The 18,481-nt window shown below is 41.0% G+C and overlaps 1 protein-coding gene across 2 annotated transcripts in view; it reads right to left on the bottom strand.

The window, feature by feature from the left end:
- The window catches only part of gpr158b (G protein-coupled receptor 158b), a 60,792-nt gene that overhangs the window by 16,168 nt on the left and 26,143 nt on the right, over window positions 1-18,481 (bottom strand). For both annotated transcript variants that reach the window (XM_077725064.1, XM_077725063.1), the window contains exons 6-7: window positions 13,720-13,829; window positions 5,978-6,216 (exon numbers count right to left, since the gene is read on the bottom strand). In XM_077725064.1, the coding sequence (XP_077581190.1) occupies window positions 5,978-6,216; window positions 13,720-13,829 (349 nt within the window). The remainder of the gene's footprint in view (window positions 1-5,977; window positions 6,217-13,719; window positions 13,830-18,481) is intronic.

Genomic DNA, 18,481 nt, shown 5'->3' on the forward strand with positions numbered 1-18,481 from the left:
GCAAACTGATGGGGTCTTGGATGAGGGGGAAACTAGCTTTGATGTGTTTTAGTACAATATTTTCAAAGTACAGTCATACCTCTACTTCCGAATGCATCTAGGTACAAAATGTTTAGGTTAGGGAAGCTTTTTATATGCAAATAATTGCCTCGAGATACGAAAACGATCCAAGTAATGCAATCTCATAAAGAGACCATTCCTTATGTCATTTTGAAAATATTGTCGCGGATGCATTGATGCTCACTTAAAAAAAAATCGAAGATGGCGGCGCGCACAGGTGCAGCGGCTCAATGTTCTCCAGTTCGGTCTCGTACGTTATTTACTAACATCTGCAAGGCAAACTTTTTCTACAGTCGCAGGATTTAATTACTCTCGGAAGGAGATGCGATATATCCATCACAACAGACTAGCAATTGACCTACAATATTCCCGAGGACATCTCGAGACCTCCGGGATCTCTGTGGATAGTCAGCCCACTCAGAGTATGACGGGGGCAGTGAAGGGAAAGAAAGAAAAAGCGTGGATGCCAGGCGGGCCTAGCTGCTAAGCTAAGGGAGCAACCACACCGGTCACCGCTTTAGAGTATCATTTTGACCAACGCCAGATTCATCACCCACAATGGATGAGCTGTTGCTACCAACAGCTTTGTCAGGAACTGCAACATTATTCTCATCAAGGAAACGTGGCTACACCCGCAAATCCCAGATGTTGCGGTATCGCTAGATAGCCGGATGCTATTTCGGAACGATCTTTCAAAATAATTAACAGGGAAAAGCAAAGGAGTGGGACTTTGCGTATTATTACACAATGTATGGTGTGCGACAGTAGGACCATTATCACTCACTGCTCCTCGGATTTAGCGCTATTGGCGAAACGGTGCAGACACTGCTACCTAGGGAGCTAACGGTTACCATTGTAATGGTTATTTATATACCCTGCAACGATCCATCGTTCCATTCTGCCTGAAATCTCCGACCATTATCCCTGTCCCTAAAAAGCAAACCATTGACAGCCTGGATGACTATATGCCTGTTGCACTCACGCTTGTGATCATGAAGTGCATTGAAAAGTTGGTGACCCGCCATATCAGGAATACATGCCTGCCTCAGTTGACCCTCACAATTTTGCTTTTAGAGCAAACAGGTCCACTGAGGATGCTATCGCCATAGCTCTACATAGCACTTAGCCACCTGGAGCACCATGGGAATTACGTGAGGATGCTTTTCATTGATTATCGCTCAGCCTTAAACACTATAATACCGAATATTCTGACTGACAAACTCTCCCATCCATCTGCTGCTGGATGAAAAACTTCTTAACCAACCGACCACAAACTTAGATTTGGTCGCCACCTCTCTTCCTCCATTACACTGAGTGCTGGCTCCCCTCAAGGCTGTGTACTGAGTCCTCTTCTGTACTCCCTGGAGACACACGACTGTACATCAACCCACCAGTCTAACTCCATTATCAAATTTGCCGATGACACCACTGTGGTCGGACTCATCTCAGGATGCCTACAGAAATGAGGTCAACAAACTGTCTTCGTGGTGCTCCGTGAACGATCTCACATTGAACACCACGAAAATTAAAGAAATAATCCTGGACTTTCGCAAACAGCATAGATCTGGCCCCGCTCCTCATAAAAGGAGTATGTGTAGACAGGGTCCAGTCCTTTAGATTCCTGGGGGTCCACGTCACGGATAAGCTCTACTGGTCTGCAAAAACCATGACAGCAGTGAACTAGGGCCAGAAACGATTCCATTTCCTCAGGGTACTCAGGAGGAAGAACTTGGACACTAAGCTTCTGGTAACCTTCTATAGACCCACTGTGGAGACCATCCTGGCATACTGCATCATAGTGTGGTACGCTGGAAGCACGGCAGCAGACAAAAAGGCCATGCAGAGAGTGATCAACGCTGCCCAGAAGATCGTTGGCTGCTCTCTGCCCTCACTGGAAGATGTTGCCAGCCTTGGTTACCTCAGCAGAGCCACGATCATTGTCATGGACCCATACCACCCTGTTCACAACCTGTTCCAGCTGCTGCCCTCTGGCAGACGCTACAGGTCTCACAAAGTACGAACAAATTGTCAGGAGTGGCTCGTTTGCCCCTCCTGGCTTGATGTCATTTTCAGTTTCAGCTGTGTGCAATTACGTGATTATGTTTTCCTGGGTTACTTAAGGATTATGAGTTGTGTTCGTCGTCGTCGGATCAACTTGTTGTTTCCTCGTTGTTCATGCTCACGTCACTTGACGCCACGCCACACTGCGTCGTGGGATATCATGTTTCATTTTCAGTTGTAGTTAGTTGTTTCAAGCCCCTGTTGTTTTATAAGTTTTTGTCAAGTAATTAAACCAAGGAATCAAATGCAAACGGAACGACCTCTTTTTCTTTCAACGTCACCACATCTGGGTAACTTTACCCCCGCCACGTACGTGACGCGACCGTAACACAAATAGGCTTAAGGACAGTTTTCTTCCCGCACCAAAACAAACTCTCAATGGAGCAGAAGTAAATGAAACGCTTGGCAATACACGAGGAATTCAATGAGAAGGTACCTGACGAGGAAGCAGAACCATTCCGACAGCACAAATCAGAAAAAACACGAGGGAGAAACAATTTTTCTGACATCGTGGAAAAAATTTCCAGAAAAAGTGTTGACGTGTCATGCGATCGCCCACTGTGACGGTGTTTGTCTTCTGCACTTTAGAAACCTTATTAAAAGTCGTCAAAGCCAGTTGTCTTTAGATCATTTTTTCTCAAAACGTCTGTCAACATGCACCACAGTGCTAGTTTCCTACTGCAAACCAATATTTAATAAGTCTGTACGGTTATATCTGATGTTAAAGTCTGGTATTGAGGAAGAACTTGTGAAAAAGCAAAAAGCGCCGCCATCTTTGTGTGTTAAAAAAGAAAAAAAAGCAGATTTTTGATTGGTCGCAAAAAAATTGATAAAGTTTGGAGTAAATCAACACAATACTTTCATTCATTCATTTTCTGAATGGTTCGCAGGGAGTGCCAAAGTCTATCCCAGCTGACTTTTGGGCCCGAGGCGAGGGACAAACTGAATCGGTGCCCTGCGAACAGTCTGGAGACCGACAACCATTCACATTCCCATATCATAGGCACCGTTGAAAGCGGCTGCTAGTTGCAGTAGCATCCTAAACCCTCACTCGTATTTTGTGTTTTTACAACTTTTTTTACAGCTTTCTTATCCTTTAATTTTACATTTTATTGTCTCTCAAGATTTTACTTGTTACATTACTTTATATATTATATTCCAAACTTTAATGTTTTAAACTTTGCTTTCAAGACTCTACTTCAAGTCTCAAGTTGTGCGAGAGGCAGTCTTTGATCTTTTAGTTTAGTTTATCTTTAAACATATCTATTACATTTTTGACCAACTCAGCCATGCCTGCACTGTTTTACACAAAGGATCAGCTGTTAGCGCTACGCAACACCTGGATTCCCCTGGACCTCCCCACTGGGTTAAAGAGGAGGAGAAGAGGATGCAGAGCTGGATGAAAATGTCAAGAAAGAAAGCTTCAGACCCAGCATTCCATCTATTATTATGGGGAACCTAAGATCTCTCCCCAATAAGATGGAGATGGTAGCATGCAGCCCGGGGGCCCCACAAGGCACGGTGCTCTCCCTGCGCCCGTTCTCCCACTACACATCAGACTTCAAACATAATACAGACACAATCCACCTCCAGAAGTTCTCTGACGGCACCGCTATTGTTGGATGAGTGACGGATGGGAACGACCTAGAGTACAGGGTAGTCATCACAGCCTTTGTTGATTGGTGTAGGGAAAAAAACGGTCCTCGGACGTTTGGTCGTTGGTCTTTTGGTCGCCGGTCTTTAGGTTGTAAAATGAAGCACCTATGTATTGGCAAAAAACTGAAAATACACTTGCAACTGAGACTGCGCCCTTCAGGGCAGTGCGTTTTATAGGTGTGGAAATACGGTAGTTACAATAGGGGTGATCCTACTTCACATTTTTTTTATTATCACGGCCATGTCTGGTCTATATTAACAGCAGTATTCAAGGGATTGCTGTATTGGGAGCTTCAATGTTTCTCTGTCAGATTCAAGGGGCATTTGATCAATAACCGAATCTTCGGGAGGCGGCGTAGGAAAGCTTTTCAGGAGGAGCTTTTGCGTGAGGTTTTCGGCGCTCAAGTGTGATGTTGATGGGGAAATGACCGCGGTTTCTTTTTTAGTACAATTATGCTTTTGTGCAAGGACATGAAACTGTTAAGACAATTGTAATACAGCCGGCCCTCGCAACTTCGCGGTTCACCCACCGCGGATTCAGAGCTTTGCGTTTTTTTTCAGCAAAAAATTTAAAGAAAAATAAAGATATAAAATTAAAATTATAAATTACATAATTTTACAAGATGTGGAAACAAAATATTCAATTAGAATTAGTAATTGCATTATTTTACAAATTTTTAAAACACAAAGAATGCACTTATGCGCAAAGCATCATGGGCATAAACGCAAGCTAATTGGCCAGCCCAATACTCTTGTAAGCATTAACATAACACCTGCATTCTGATGTGGAATAAAACACCTGAATGAACAGCATAGTATTATCTTGGTGGTGCTTTTGTGCACGTGTTATACGTTGCTTGAAGCATTTTTGAAGGGGCACCCCTACTTCGCGTAAATTCACTTATCGCGGGTGGTCCTGGTCCCCATTAACCGCGATAACCGAGCGATTATTGTACTTCAACAATCGCGGCTTCAACATTCAGGGCTTCAACACATCACTTCAGTACATCACTTCATTTTATATTGCGTATAAAAAAAGTTCATGAAAATATCAAAATTAATGTTGAAACTCCTAAAAGGAACACATCGGTTCAATATCTTTCTCGAGGAAAATGGTGGAAGACGGGACCCTCACTCAACTTAGCACGAGGTGAAAGAAAAATGTCAGGTAGCGGGCGGTGGCCGTCATTTTTATCCGGAGCCGCTGAAAGAGTGGATTATTTTCAGATATTACATTAAGCTGGATGCCGTGGCACTTATATGAAAATAGAGCTTGCTCGACGAACTGGACGGCAAAGAGCCTCGGCAAAGGCAGATTTTTTTTTCAGAAAGTTGAACCCCGGGCTACCTTATTGTGGACGCTGTGAAACTAAACTGAAATTAGAGCTCACTCAGTGGGAGCCTCGAGGTTGTGGCGCTGAAGGTGTAATTTCACAGAAATGTTTCAAAGTGTAAGTTCTTGGTAACGTTACGGCGGACGCCGCTGCCCTTGTCCAAAAATAGAGCCCTTTGGGCAGCTAAGATGGCTGGATGCAGCAGAGGAGCAAAGTGGAAGTGAAAATTCCATTTATATGAAATCTCAATTCCGCTTTGCTGCTCCGCGGCGTCCAATCATCAATTAAAAATTAAAATTAACTCTTTTATACTCATGTCATCTCATTTTCGAAACCGCTTTATCCTCACTGGGGTCGTGAGTGCACTGGAGCCTAACCCAGCTGACTTTGAGCCAGAGGCGGGGGACAGCCTGAATTGGCGGCCAACCAATCGCAGGGCAGAAGGAGACAAAAAAAAAACATTCACGCTCACACTTATACCTATAGTGTTCAATCAGCTTACCATGCATGTCTTTGGAATGTGGGAGGAAAGCGTAATACCTGGATAAAACCCACGCAGGGCCAGGGAGAACATGCAAAGTCCACACGGGTGGACCGACCTAGATTTGAACCCAGGTCCCCCACTGTGAGAAGAATGCACTAACCACTCAGCCGCCGGGCCGCCCACTCTTTAATACTTTAAATTTAATAGTTATTTTATCTTTAACACTTTGTTAATGATACTGAATTAACGCCACTCTCTTTATCCTTTTTGCTGCAGGTGCATACATTTCAATAATGTCAGCTCATTGTATGTTAAACTGATATTGATTCTGAATCATGATAGCTTTTCCTGAACACATTGCACAGAATAGAAACTAACTCACCAACCGCTATCATGTAGTCCCAGTGGTCAAACAGACAAACACCAAACTTCAGCCCCTCTGATGACTTGCCAACTGCAATCAAGGCATGATTCAGCTGAGGCTTCTGGCACACTGCAGATGTCCAGGCCACCAAGAACCACAACACGACCACAAGGATGATTCCCAGCATCCTCAAAACCTGCCAGCTTGTCATGTAAGGTGTTCTTTGTGCCGTACGTGAAAAGAACACCTTTAATACTCTGGTTGGAATGAGCAGAAGATAACAGTGGTCCTCATTAAAAGGGTTATTGTTAGCTCATTCATTCATTTCATGGCTGTTCACATGAATTCACATTTCGTGTTAAACATTTGGCGAAAAAAGATTTACTAAGAGCGAAATCCATAAATAGCTTATTTCCCCTAGCATGTTCTGAGAAATCCAATTAGAGTAAAATACATTTCCTTTTTTAGGGATAAGGAGCTAATTAAAAGTTTACCTCGGGACAAAGTTGGCAGATAGTTTTATTTATCATTTGAAGGGTACCCGGACGTTTTGTCAGCAGACGCTTGGTTCACGGACACTTCGTCCCCAGACGTTTTGTCGAACGAACGTTTGGTCACCGGACAGTTTGTCGACAGACAATTTAACGCCGCGCCGCTGGACACTTCATCGAACATACAATTCGTCGCCGGATTCGCTCGCTCTCAAAATTATAATCATGAGAGAGTTTACTTTTGAAAGCGATCAACCAGGTAATCTCACTCTCAAAATTATAATTATGAGAGAGAGCGTTAGTCATTGCATTGACAATGCCAGAGCATTCATATCTAAATATCCAATATCAAAATTCTCAATAATTTTCATATTATTGGCGTGTGTACATGTTTTCCAATTCATGTGTTCCTGGGTGACAGACAATAGTATAGACAAACTTGCCTCGCCCGTGCCCATCCCACATTTTATACTAGTTTACAAGAAATTATAATTAATATACTAATAGTCTCGATGTTTGATGACCCGGGCTAAAAGTATACTAAGACTTTTATTTGTTTAATAATATAATAAATTAAACACTTTAGCATGTCACCTACACACAGTTTACAAAAAATTACAATGAATATTTTATTAGTCTCGATGTGTTTATTCAGGGAGCTGTCTGGCGTCTGGTTAAAAGTATACAGCTGTAGACGTCTGATTTATGTTGACTATGAGGTCCAGAGTACTCAGCACTCATTTTACCCATCGGCTGCCATTGACGGATGTAGACGTCCGATTCATGTTGACTGTGAGGTGCAGACGAACCTTCATTCTCTCAATTTCTAAGTGAGAGAACATCCAATACAGCAAAGTTTTGAAATGCTTTATATGGTCATTTTTATCAAACAAATAAGTCTTAGTGTTATGATCACGTCGCATAGTGCGACCGGGGAAGGTTTACCCAGATGCGGAGACGCCGAAGGAAAAGGGAGGCCGTTCCGTTGCATTTGATCCTTGATTTAATTAACTGGCAAAAACGTAACATAAACAGCTTGGGCTTGAAACAACTTACTATGACAGAACTGAAACATGATATCCCACGATGCAGCGCGGCGTGAAGTGACGTAAGCATGACAACAAGGAACAAATCAGTCGATCCGACGACGTTCAACACAACCCATAATCCTTAAGTAGCGCCGGAAAAGATAATCACAATTGCAAACAGCGTAAAGCAATAATGACATCACGCCAGGAGGGGCAACCGAGCCACTCCTGACACTTAGTATACTTTTAGCCCGCGACGACGCCAGAAAGCTTGCCGAACAGACACATCGAGACTATTTGTATATTAATTGTAATTTCTTGTAAACTTTGTGTATGTGACATGCTAAAGTGTTTAATTTATTATTTTATTCAACAAATAAAAGTCTTGGTATACTTTTAGCCCACGGCGACACCAGACAGCGCGCCTAACAGACACATCGAGACTATTAGTATATTAATTGTATTTTCTTGTAAACTAGTTTAAAATGTTGGATGGGCGCGGGCGAGGCAAGTTTGTCTATACACACGAGAATGTTTCGTTCTGTCACCCAGGAAGCAATCAATTGAAAAACACGTACACACGCCAATAATACGCAACTTATTGATAATTTTTATATTAGACATTTAGATATTGATGCTCTGACATTGTCAATAAAATGACAAACGCTCTCTCTTATGATTATAATTTTGAGAGCAAGGGATTACCCGATTAATGGCTTTCAACAGTATACTCTCTCTCTCTCTCTCATGATTATAATTTTGAGAGCGAGCAAATGTGGCGACGAACTGTCCGTTTGACGAAATGTCCGGCGACCAGGTGTCCGTCGACGAAACGCGCGGTCATGAATCTGAAGAGAAGCTGCCTTAAAGTGTATAGGTTCACTCGCCTAACTTCGGTGCGGGCAGGCCCAGGCTCGAGTCCCGCTGGTGGCAATATGATTGTGAGTGCGGATGGTCATTTGTTTTTCTGTGTGACCTACGGATGACTGGCGTTCACTCTCGGATGAAGTCTGCTGTTCGCCCAAAGTCAGTTGGGTTAGGCACCAGCAACCCCTGCAACCCATTCGAGGATGTGCAGTATGGAAAATGAATGAATAAAAGAATGAATGAATAATCTGAAAAAGCACTTGGATCAACGGAAGCAGATATGTAGACACACAATTATCAAGGATCAGCATGTAGGTGGTTGTCCAGGGCACATTTCACAACCAGTCAGCTATCTCCAAATATTGGATTAACCGAATTATTTATTATTTGTGTCCCAATGATCCTTGGAGCGATGTTGTCCGTGGCGTATAGGCATAGGAGGTGTGAGGTGTAGCCATAAATATTGCCTCCCGGCTCGGTGCCTGTACGTTGGAGATCGCCCCGCTAGCATCCCTCTTTCTTCGGGTGAGAGGACATGACCTGACAGTCTTTGTGCGTCTGTACCAAACAGATGTTTGCAGTACCCACCCTTTTTGGAGTCCTTGGAAGGGGCGCTGGAGAGTACTCCTTCAGGGGGACTCAGAGTGGCCGGTTGATTTGCCCAAAGACATTCAGCCGACTGACGTCTGGGCGAGGGCCATCTTGCCGAGGGGGCATCTGGCCGAACGTAGGACGTTGTGCCGATGCGCTCGCCCCGCCATCGGTCGTGTGTGTGTACATGTTTTTCAACCTCGGCCCGCGGGCCAAAAATGGCCCGTTACAGATAACATTCATTTTGGAATAACAAGGGCATTTATTCACAGCCAAACACACGCAGAACAGTACGTGACAGAAGAAAAAAGTAGTAATAACAATAAGTACTATAAAGACAGAGGAAAAAAAGTAGTTATAACAGGAAATTGCAAGCCTACTCCAGAAAATTTACACCAGTATAGAAAACATTGAGATTAAGATACTCAGCAAATCCTTTTGAATATATATTTCCTAAAATAATGGGAAAATATTTAAAATTTAAATATTGTTTGGCACACATCACTAGAAGTGCATTCAATGGCATTTTCAGATATTGTTCACCAAACACTCTAGTCTGTATTTTGGTAAGTTCAGGTATCCCACCACAGAAAATTTTAGACACATTCTCCGTGCAAAATGACTCACCAGAACCGAGTGAACCCGCTTTTAAAACACACCCGTACACACTCTAGACTGGTTTTGAATCGGCAGAACTCTTCTACCTGCTAGACAAATAATTTTACTGCAATTGGGTCCGGTACCGGGTTAAAAGTGCACTTTTTACCGGGAAATCAAGCACCCTGGGCTTGGTTATAGTCTCTAAAAATCGGCAGTATTTTTATTTATGTTGTAGTATTCATTCATTTAATGCTATTTTAGGCAGGATTTAAAGCCATTTTAGTGTATTTTGGTGCCTATATGGACGTTTTTAACGGGGAAATTACTTCCCTGGGCTTGGTTCGATTGTCTAAAAAGCTCTCTTATTTGTATTTAATCATTAAATGTCGGTTTCCGCGTGAATTTAGAACATTTTAGAGCATTTTGGGGTTTTTCGCCTTTGACGTCCATGGCTGTCTTTTGCCAGGGAAATCACTACCCCGAGTTGGTTGAAGCTTCCAAAGAGCTTCAGTATCTGTATTCCAAAGAGCTCCAGTATCTGTATTTAATCATTAAATGCCATTTTTCTGCGATTTTAGCACATTATAAATATTATAAATATACAACATATTCCTAAATACTCTTCCCGAGTATTCAGGAATATTTTTATTAAGCAGCAGCACCATATTTGAACTTTGTAAGACATGTATTTGTCAATGTAAAAATAAAATATATTTCCCCATCAATTTCTTTGCACTGTGGAATCATTTCTTGCAGCCGTGAGAACAAATGAAGACAAAGTAGTAGTTGTTTAATTGATAACTCTTTGGAGTTCGAAATACGCAGAAATATATACCTGTTAAATATATTTTAAATTTACGTAATTTCCCATTATTTTAGGAAATATATATTGAAAATGATTTGCTGAGAACCTTATTCCAAAAATTAATCTCAATGTTTTCTATGCTAGTGTGAATTTTCTGGAGTAGGATTACAATTTCCTGTTAGAACTACTTTTTTTCTTCTATCATTATAGTACTTACTGTTATAACCACTTTTTGGTCACGTATATTTCTGCGTGTGTTTGGCCTTGATTAAATGCCCTTGTTATTCTAAAATAATGTTATTATCTGTAACGGGCCGTATAGGCCCGCGGGCCGAGGTTGGAAAACAAGTACAAACACACGACCGGGGGCGGGGCGCGCGAGTCAGCGCAACGTCCTTCAGCTGGCTATCCGGTCGGCTAACTAGTCGTTCGGCAAACTCTACGTTCGGCTAGATGCCCCCTCGGCGAGATGGCCCTCGCCCAGACGTCAGTCCGCTAAACGTCTTTGAGCAAATCGACCGAGTGCCGGACTTCGTCGTTCTCCTGGGGGACTTCAATACTTATGAGGGCAATGACAGTGACAGCTGGAGGGGAGAGATTGGGAAGAACGGCCCCCTCCTGATTGGAATCAGAGAGGTGTTCTATTGTTGGATTTCTGCGCTCGTTATGGATTGAAAATAATGAACACCATGTTCAGGCATATAAACAGTTCAATTATCAACTTTGTGGTCATGTTACGATCCTGCGGCCGCATGACTTGGACATTCGGGTAAAAAGAGTGGCGGAGCGGTCAACCTGGTGGTGAGTTGGCTCTGATGGTGGGGCCGGATGAAAACTCAAACGCTTTGTGATCCTGATGGAGTCCCCTTTCAGAAAGAGATGTGTTGGGTTTATTCTGGGAATTAATACTATTTCTGAATAGTTTTATTGTTCAAAATACTTTAATCCAGGAGGTTGGCTGGTTAAAGTAAAGGCAAGGATGGAAAAAATGTACAATTTTATGGTATATTGGTGACAATTTGAGGTTTTTTAAAACATTAAAAATTGTAATTAGGAAATGCCTAACAAAAGGTTGATTTCTCTAATTTAAATATTGTATATTTTTGTTTTGGTAACAGGGAGCTATGGGAAATGACTTTTGTCTTAAGTAAACATCATATGAGGTGATTTACAAAGTATATTGTAGGTATTGAGAGTTATTTGGCTGTTAACGACATCAGACGGGAAATTAACAATGCAATAGGGGCATAAGAAAATTCATGGCATTCATCCAAACAATTAGGTGAATTGTAAATAAAATAATTGGTTTAGGATGAGCATATTTTCCCAAAGACTGGAGTAACATGGAATGATTTTCAAAGCGCACTTGAAAGAACATTGTCTGTTGTCCTGGCGGGAGGAAATATGCTTTGGCACAGGTCATATTGATGACTTTAAGGATATTACGGATTGGATAAGCATTGGTCAATTGATACAACCAAATGACATTGCTTTCTATTGCTTTAAGGGCATACAAATTAAGAGAACTTTAGCTTGAAATTCATAGCATTGCAATGATGGGGTTAATACGCCTGAATGTTACAGTGATAACGAAAGCACTAACAATCTTAGATAAGGGGGCAAAGGAGCCATTCTCCGAATTCCAAAATCTGGCTTAGAAACAGGTTATGTTAGTCGCTTTGGGTTTTGACAGGATATGTTGGTGCATGAATTCTGGAATATTTTGGGAATGAAGGACCCCATATCTAAAACAAATTTAAGACAAATGTGTAAATAGGCGCTATTTGGCGCAGGATGCCCAAATTCTAGTGGAGCCTTTCATGTTTTGAAACAAGTGACGCTTTAGGTAGATGGGTTGTCTATAAACAAAATGGGATGGGCAAAATTCGACGAAGATCGAGGTTGCCAACCCTAATGGGGGGAGTGAGCAGTGATGTGTTATTTTGGTTCATAGAATTTGGACTCAAGGCGACGTGATAAAGGCCATAGGCGTCATAGGCATAAAATAGGCGTGGAGGAATTTGTCTTACAAATGGGGGAGATTATCATATCACCTGGATGGAGTGGAAACAAATTTGGATGGCCGCGTTAAAAAGTGATTGGCATGCTATTAGAAGGAATTGGGATTTTCGAAAAAACCTGATAAGGGGCCATTAGGTCATGACGGCTGTGAAAATAAAAACCTTAGATGTGAAACTATTGCCACCTCAATTCTGGGAGCAAACAGCTAAACTGGTAGCATTAAAAAGGGTATAACCTTATGTGAAACATGAAGGTAATTTTTTTTACAAACGGTTAAAATCCTAGAGTGGGTGTGTGTGTCTTCAAAAAACTACTAATGAATGCGGGGTGGATCCAGACCTTCCGGAATGTGGGGTATTCCTGGCGTCCTCGAGAATTTGTGGATTTTCTCCGGGTGCTCCAGTTTACACCCACAAAATGAAATTATGGATGCTAGACTGGTTGAACACACTAAATTCTTCTGTTTATGAGTGTGAGCGTGAATGATAGTTTGTCTTTTGGTGTTTTTGATTGGCAGGCCAACGAGACATAATCTATCAATAAAAGAAAATAATTTGGGCTTGAGTCAAGGGAAGTCCTATGTCTCGACAAGGGTGGTGGTGGCCTTGCTACAATGGCACTACAAAGCTTATGGTTTAAATCTATGCATACCTACATATCCATCTCAAAAGATACATACTGTTAATAAAATAATTGCGAAATTATTGCGCCTACTGTCCACAATTGGCGGACCTTATATGAAGTCCTGTTTGGTAGACCTTACAAATTGCTATTATTCACTACACAATGACAATTGGATGATAAGGCAAATCTAGCAAACTACATGAGGAAATCTTTAAAAAAAAATTAAAAAAACACACCAAATTCAGAGGGAGATTTTGCTTCTCAACAGGAAATGGACAAAGTGACGGTGATTCTTGGTGACTGGGTGCTGATACACAGCATAAAAGAAGAAACATCGGAGCAACACAAAGTGGAAGGGTCCATGTTGCTGAAAGGGGGACACGGATGCACCTTTCCCACAGTAGGAAGGTTGTCTAAATTGAAAGCGTGATTGTTTTTTTTCCAAATGACTTAAAGCTGTACGCAAAATACTGTTCGAGGGGATACTTTTGAAGATCTCCTCCCTTAAGGTTCTTATCTGTGATCCAATCTATTTAATTAAATGTCAATAATTGAATAAGATGTCTGCCTGCAGTTATTGATAATTACAAAGAAGGGTAATTATTAATGAACCTATCAAGATGAGATGAGATGAGAGGTGGTGCTTGAGTGTGAATCCTGCAAAGGCCACTAATTCACATATTTTTACTTAAGTTAGTGATATTAGGATGAGAATATTTCCCTGTAGTTTACCTGTACAGCTTGAGGATGATAATGCCGTACACGATGGCAAAACCCAGCAGGCGAACCCATCTTAAGAGAATACAGCCAAACACACTGGGTTGGAAGTACAGTATCATTACCTGCAGGGAGGTATACAGCACACAAGCAACAAGTGAAAAGACCTAGGGCACAAGCCATAACCATTCTGAAAGTATACCTAATTTTTAAAATGTTAACGTATCAAGATGGTGCAAATACTTTGCCATGCAGTTATGTTTTATTACTTTAAAATCTGAACAATAAGTGATTTGTTTACACAGCTACTTTTGACACAGACATTTTTTTCTTTAGTGCAATGATAATCAAAATGGTGCTCACAGGAAACATTAGACCCCAGGCTAAAACAATAGTTAACCAGTTATTTGAAATAGTGCTTTAAAAAGTCCCACCATAAACCTAGGATATACGGTACTGAATTCGACAGATTCATTTGGAGTTTAAGTTTGATTTATTTAAAAAGGGACAGCACATAACTGAAAATATTCATATTCATGTTATTGAACAAAAAACGTATTTCCTAACATACAAGCTTTGTCGGACAAAAATGACTGAATCGCTGGTACGGCTTACATGAGCATAAAAACACATGCATGAAACTGCAAGTTGACGCCGACATGGCACGATGATGTTTCACAATCACACCATGACATCATGACACAATGGCATCGTGAGGTTATCACGCAAGCGAATGCGGCCGATACGGTCCTTTTTTTCAAAATAGAGAAAAGATAAACAGATAGAATGCTAAAAAAAATATTTTGGAGTCTATGAATGAAATTTGAGAATAAACGTACGTATCTTGCATAAAACATGAAAAAACTCACGTTCCCTTCACTGCTCGCTCTGGGTACAGCCATGTTACCTTGGTCCCGGGGCAGCCATCTTACCGAAGGTGCTGCAGTCTTTTTTGTTGTTGTATTTCTTGTTAGAAAGTCACAAATATTTTAGTAATATGAATCATCAGAAGAATTGAGATAATGCCGTTTTCTGATATTAGAAGCAATATGGCTGCCACAACATCTTAAACATCTGGTAAGAAAATAGTAATTTTGGTAATTAGAAAGCATCAGCTTCTCATCAAGTTACTTATTTCTTTTTTCAAATTCTATAATTTGATTTTTGCAATTACAATGACAGGCATGTTAACTTCTTTATGGTATTGACCCTAATAATGTGCATTTGACTCATTCAGTATCTCAAAAATACCACTTGATTATTTTTCTTAGGATTTTCTTTTCAAAGTAACACATTTGTATTCCCTATTAAAACCATGAATATGTAGGTGAAGATTGGCAGTCAGGGGAGAATTATATAATATAATCAGGAGAAATTAAAAAGATCTTTTTTAAGGCAATTGTAAGGTTATGGCATGTATGCGTGGGTGCCTTATATGCGAGTAAATACGGTATGTAAATATGTAAGATTGTACCCGAGGACTAATTTCCATCATTAGTCCCTTGTGTAGGTTGAAGGTAAACAATGACATGTCCACACATAAATTACAGTTTTAGAAAGTGTTATGATCGCAATTTTGTTCGTCTAACAGCCAGGCTTTAAGATGATTGGCAAAGAGGTTCAGAGACGGGAGTTCACGTGTGGTAATTGATATTGAGTTCCAGGTTTGTGAGGCGCGGACAGAGAAAGTGCTTTGGCTGAATGCACTCTTTTTGAAAGGAACTGCACAGTCACCTTTGGAGCCAGCCACTGTTGATGCGTTGGAATATTTTTGTACAAGTCAGACGTGTGTTTTTTTTAATATCTGACAGTGTTGGTGCGTTTTTGGTTTTCTGTCCAATACTTTCAGAGCTTGCTTAAAAATGGTTTCAATTGGTTTTATTGTTGTCTTGTAGGCAAAGTATCAACTTGTTAGGCAGTAAATCATGTGATATGACCATTGTGTCAAAATATGATTTCACAAAGCCATAGCCTGTAGTCCTTTTCCGGTGTCACATTTTGTTGGGGTTGGTGGATGTGTGTGTTTCCTTGTGTATCCTGTGGGTGTTATTTGTATGCGTTTTGCACGATGTGTCCCTTTTGGCTTTCCATTCCTTGTGTGACGCAGATCTTTGTAGTTGTCATCTATCCCTGTCTGTGTATTTAAACCCCATGTTTGGGTACGTCTTTGTTTCCTGTTTCCCGTAAGTAATGTTGTCAAGTCGTCGGTTTGTGTCTCCCCTAAGTTTGTATTTTTATTAATTTCATCGCAGTTTTTATTATTTTGTATAAATGTTCTCTATTAAATGTCCTAAGTTGTGCACCAGCACTTCCCTCATGTTGGCCTGCTTCCTGCTCTTGGGTTCTACTTCGCATCACAGCCTAAGGCAATCCTTGACACAATACACCCACCAATAATGGACCCAGGGGGAAGCTCCCGGGTTACTTTTTAATTGTTTTTTACCGAGTATGCCCTGGTGTTGGCCCATTTTTAACACCTTACACACGGACGGTCTCCCAGACAATTTGTCAGCAATCTACCTCTTCGTGGTGGGTTGCGGGAAAGCCCATGTAGAGGTTGTGTCCAGACAGTTACTCCACGCCATGACGCCTTGAAATTTTTGAATTTTACAATTTCTTGCATATCAGCCGCCACCCAGATTCCCAATTTTTACCTCCATAGTCGTGGTTTTAATACAGAGTACATATGTGTTACTTTGAAGGGAAAATCTTAAGTAAAATCATCACAAGTGGTATTTCTGAGTATGAATGAAATGCACATTATTAGGGTCAATATTATTAGAAAGTTAATATGCGTTTCTTTGTAAATACAAAATATCAAATTCTTCAATTTGAAAAAAGAAACACCGTATTTTCACGACTATAAGGCGCACATAAAAGTCTTAAATTGTCTCCAAAATAAACAGGGCGCCTCAGAATCCAGTGCACTTTATAAGGGTGACCCAAAAAGATGCGTACCAATGGAAACGTTTTCAAAACTGATGGGTAAGAATCTTTTTGGGTCACCCTGTATATGGACCAATACTCAAATTCTTATCACAATAAAATAAAATAAATCCGTCGATAGGGTACAGTGACTCTACTATTTTCCAGTGGACAAAGTACTGCGCAGTGACTGCTGGGATATGTAATAGTTCTTTCGTCAATACACCCAATGCATTGTAGTCTGTATACATCGACATCAATACAGCTTGACAAAGCATGGAAAGCACCGTTGGAAAAGTTATGCTAGCTACCAGGTAGCTACTATTTGCGAATGGATTGTGGCCTGTATACTTCGACATCAACACAGCATGACGAATGGTGGCAGGCAGCGCCGGGCTAGTTACGCTAGCTACCACCTAGCTACTATTTGCGAATGGATTGTGGCCGCCTGGACTAGCGTACTAAACTCAGCGTTTTTGATGGACAATTGTTAAATTCGGATACAGAAAATGATGACTTTGATGGTTTTGTGGGTTATGATGACATGAGTACATTGTAAAATGGCTAAATAAAAATACAACCAAACTCAGTTTTGCTTCCGTTGCCTTTTAAAAAGGGTTTTTAGCATGCGTGTGTAGCGTGCATTTGGTGCATGTAGCACCAAACTAGTGTGTTCGCCGTTGTGGTATACTATTAGTGCAAAGTTATCACAGCCGTCAACCTGGGTGTATTGACAAAAGGACTATATATCCCAGCAGTCACTGCACACCGGAAATACCGTCTAGAGCTGCTTCCATAGACAGCGCTATATTACAGTTCGATATTCATAAATCCCCCCCCCCCCCCCCCGCAATAGCTGCGTATCCGCAAAGTAGGCGGGCCCCTTCAAAAATGCTTAAAGAAACGTGTAACCCGTGCACAAAAGCACCACCAAGCAAAAACATCATAGTAGTCCGGATGGAGGATCTTCTGCAGTTTTTTTGCACGTAAAACACATTGTTATCGGGAGTTGTGAACATTGTTTTTTTGGGCGGTGAAGATGCGCCTGTAAACAGCCGTCATCAATGCGATTCCTGAACTCTCACCATGTTATTGACCATTTCTTTGGCCTTTTTTGATGCAATTACTAATTCTTATTGAATATTTTGTTTCCACCTCTTGTAAAATGATGTAATTTATCATTTTAATTTAATATCTTTAAATTTTTTATTATTTTTTTTCCTGAAAAAAATCCGCAAAGCTCTGAGTCCGCGATAGCTGAAGCGCAAATGAGCGAGGGAACACTGTATATATATGCCATACCTGGCTGCGTCTTAAAGAACGGTGCATCCTTTGTGTGTGTAAAATACAGAAATAGCCCTCGTTATTGAAACTACGGCTAAAATTACGAAGCGCCGAATAGTCGTGAAAATACGGTAAGTCTACATTGATGAGAACCTGATGCTTTGTAATTACAGAAATTAAAATTTTCTAAAGAGAAGTTTAAGATGTTGTGGCAGCCACATTGATTTTAATGTCAAAATATCATATTCTTTTGATGGTTCGTGTTACTCCAATAGTTGTCACTTTCGAACGAGAAATACAACAACAACAAAAATCAAACAGAAATTTTGATTTATTTCAAAATCAAAGCTACTCGCGTCTGGCCAGTCAGAGCACGTTTAACTAGATTTAGACGGCAGCGCCTTACATAAGATGGCTGTGCCCCGAGCAAGCAGTGTTACGTACATTTTTTCTTGAATTTAATCCATAGACATCATGGCTTGGACATCGACATCAACACAGCTTTACGAAGGATGGCAGGCAGTGCCGGGCTAGTTACGCTAGCTACTAGATAGTCACTATTTGCGAA

The sequence above is a fragment of the Stigmatopora nigra genome, chromosome 9, assembly GCF_051989575.1.
Source record: "Stigmatopora nigra isolate UIUO_SnigA chromosome 9, RoL_Snig_1.1, whole genome shotgun sequence".
In the NCBI taxonomy this organism is placed as follows: domain Eukaryota; kingdom Metazoa; phylum Chordata; class Actinopteri; order Syngnathiformes; family Syngnathidae; genus Stigmatopora; species Stigmatopora nigra.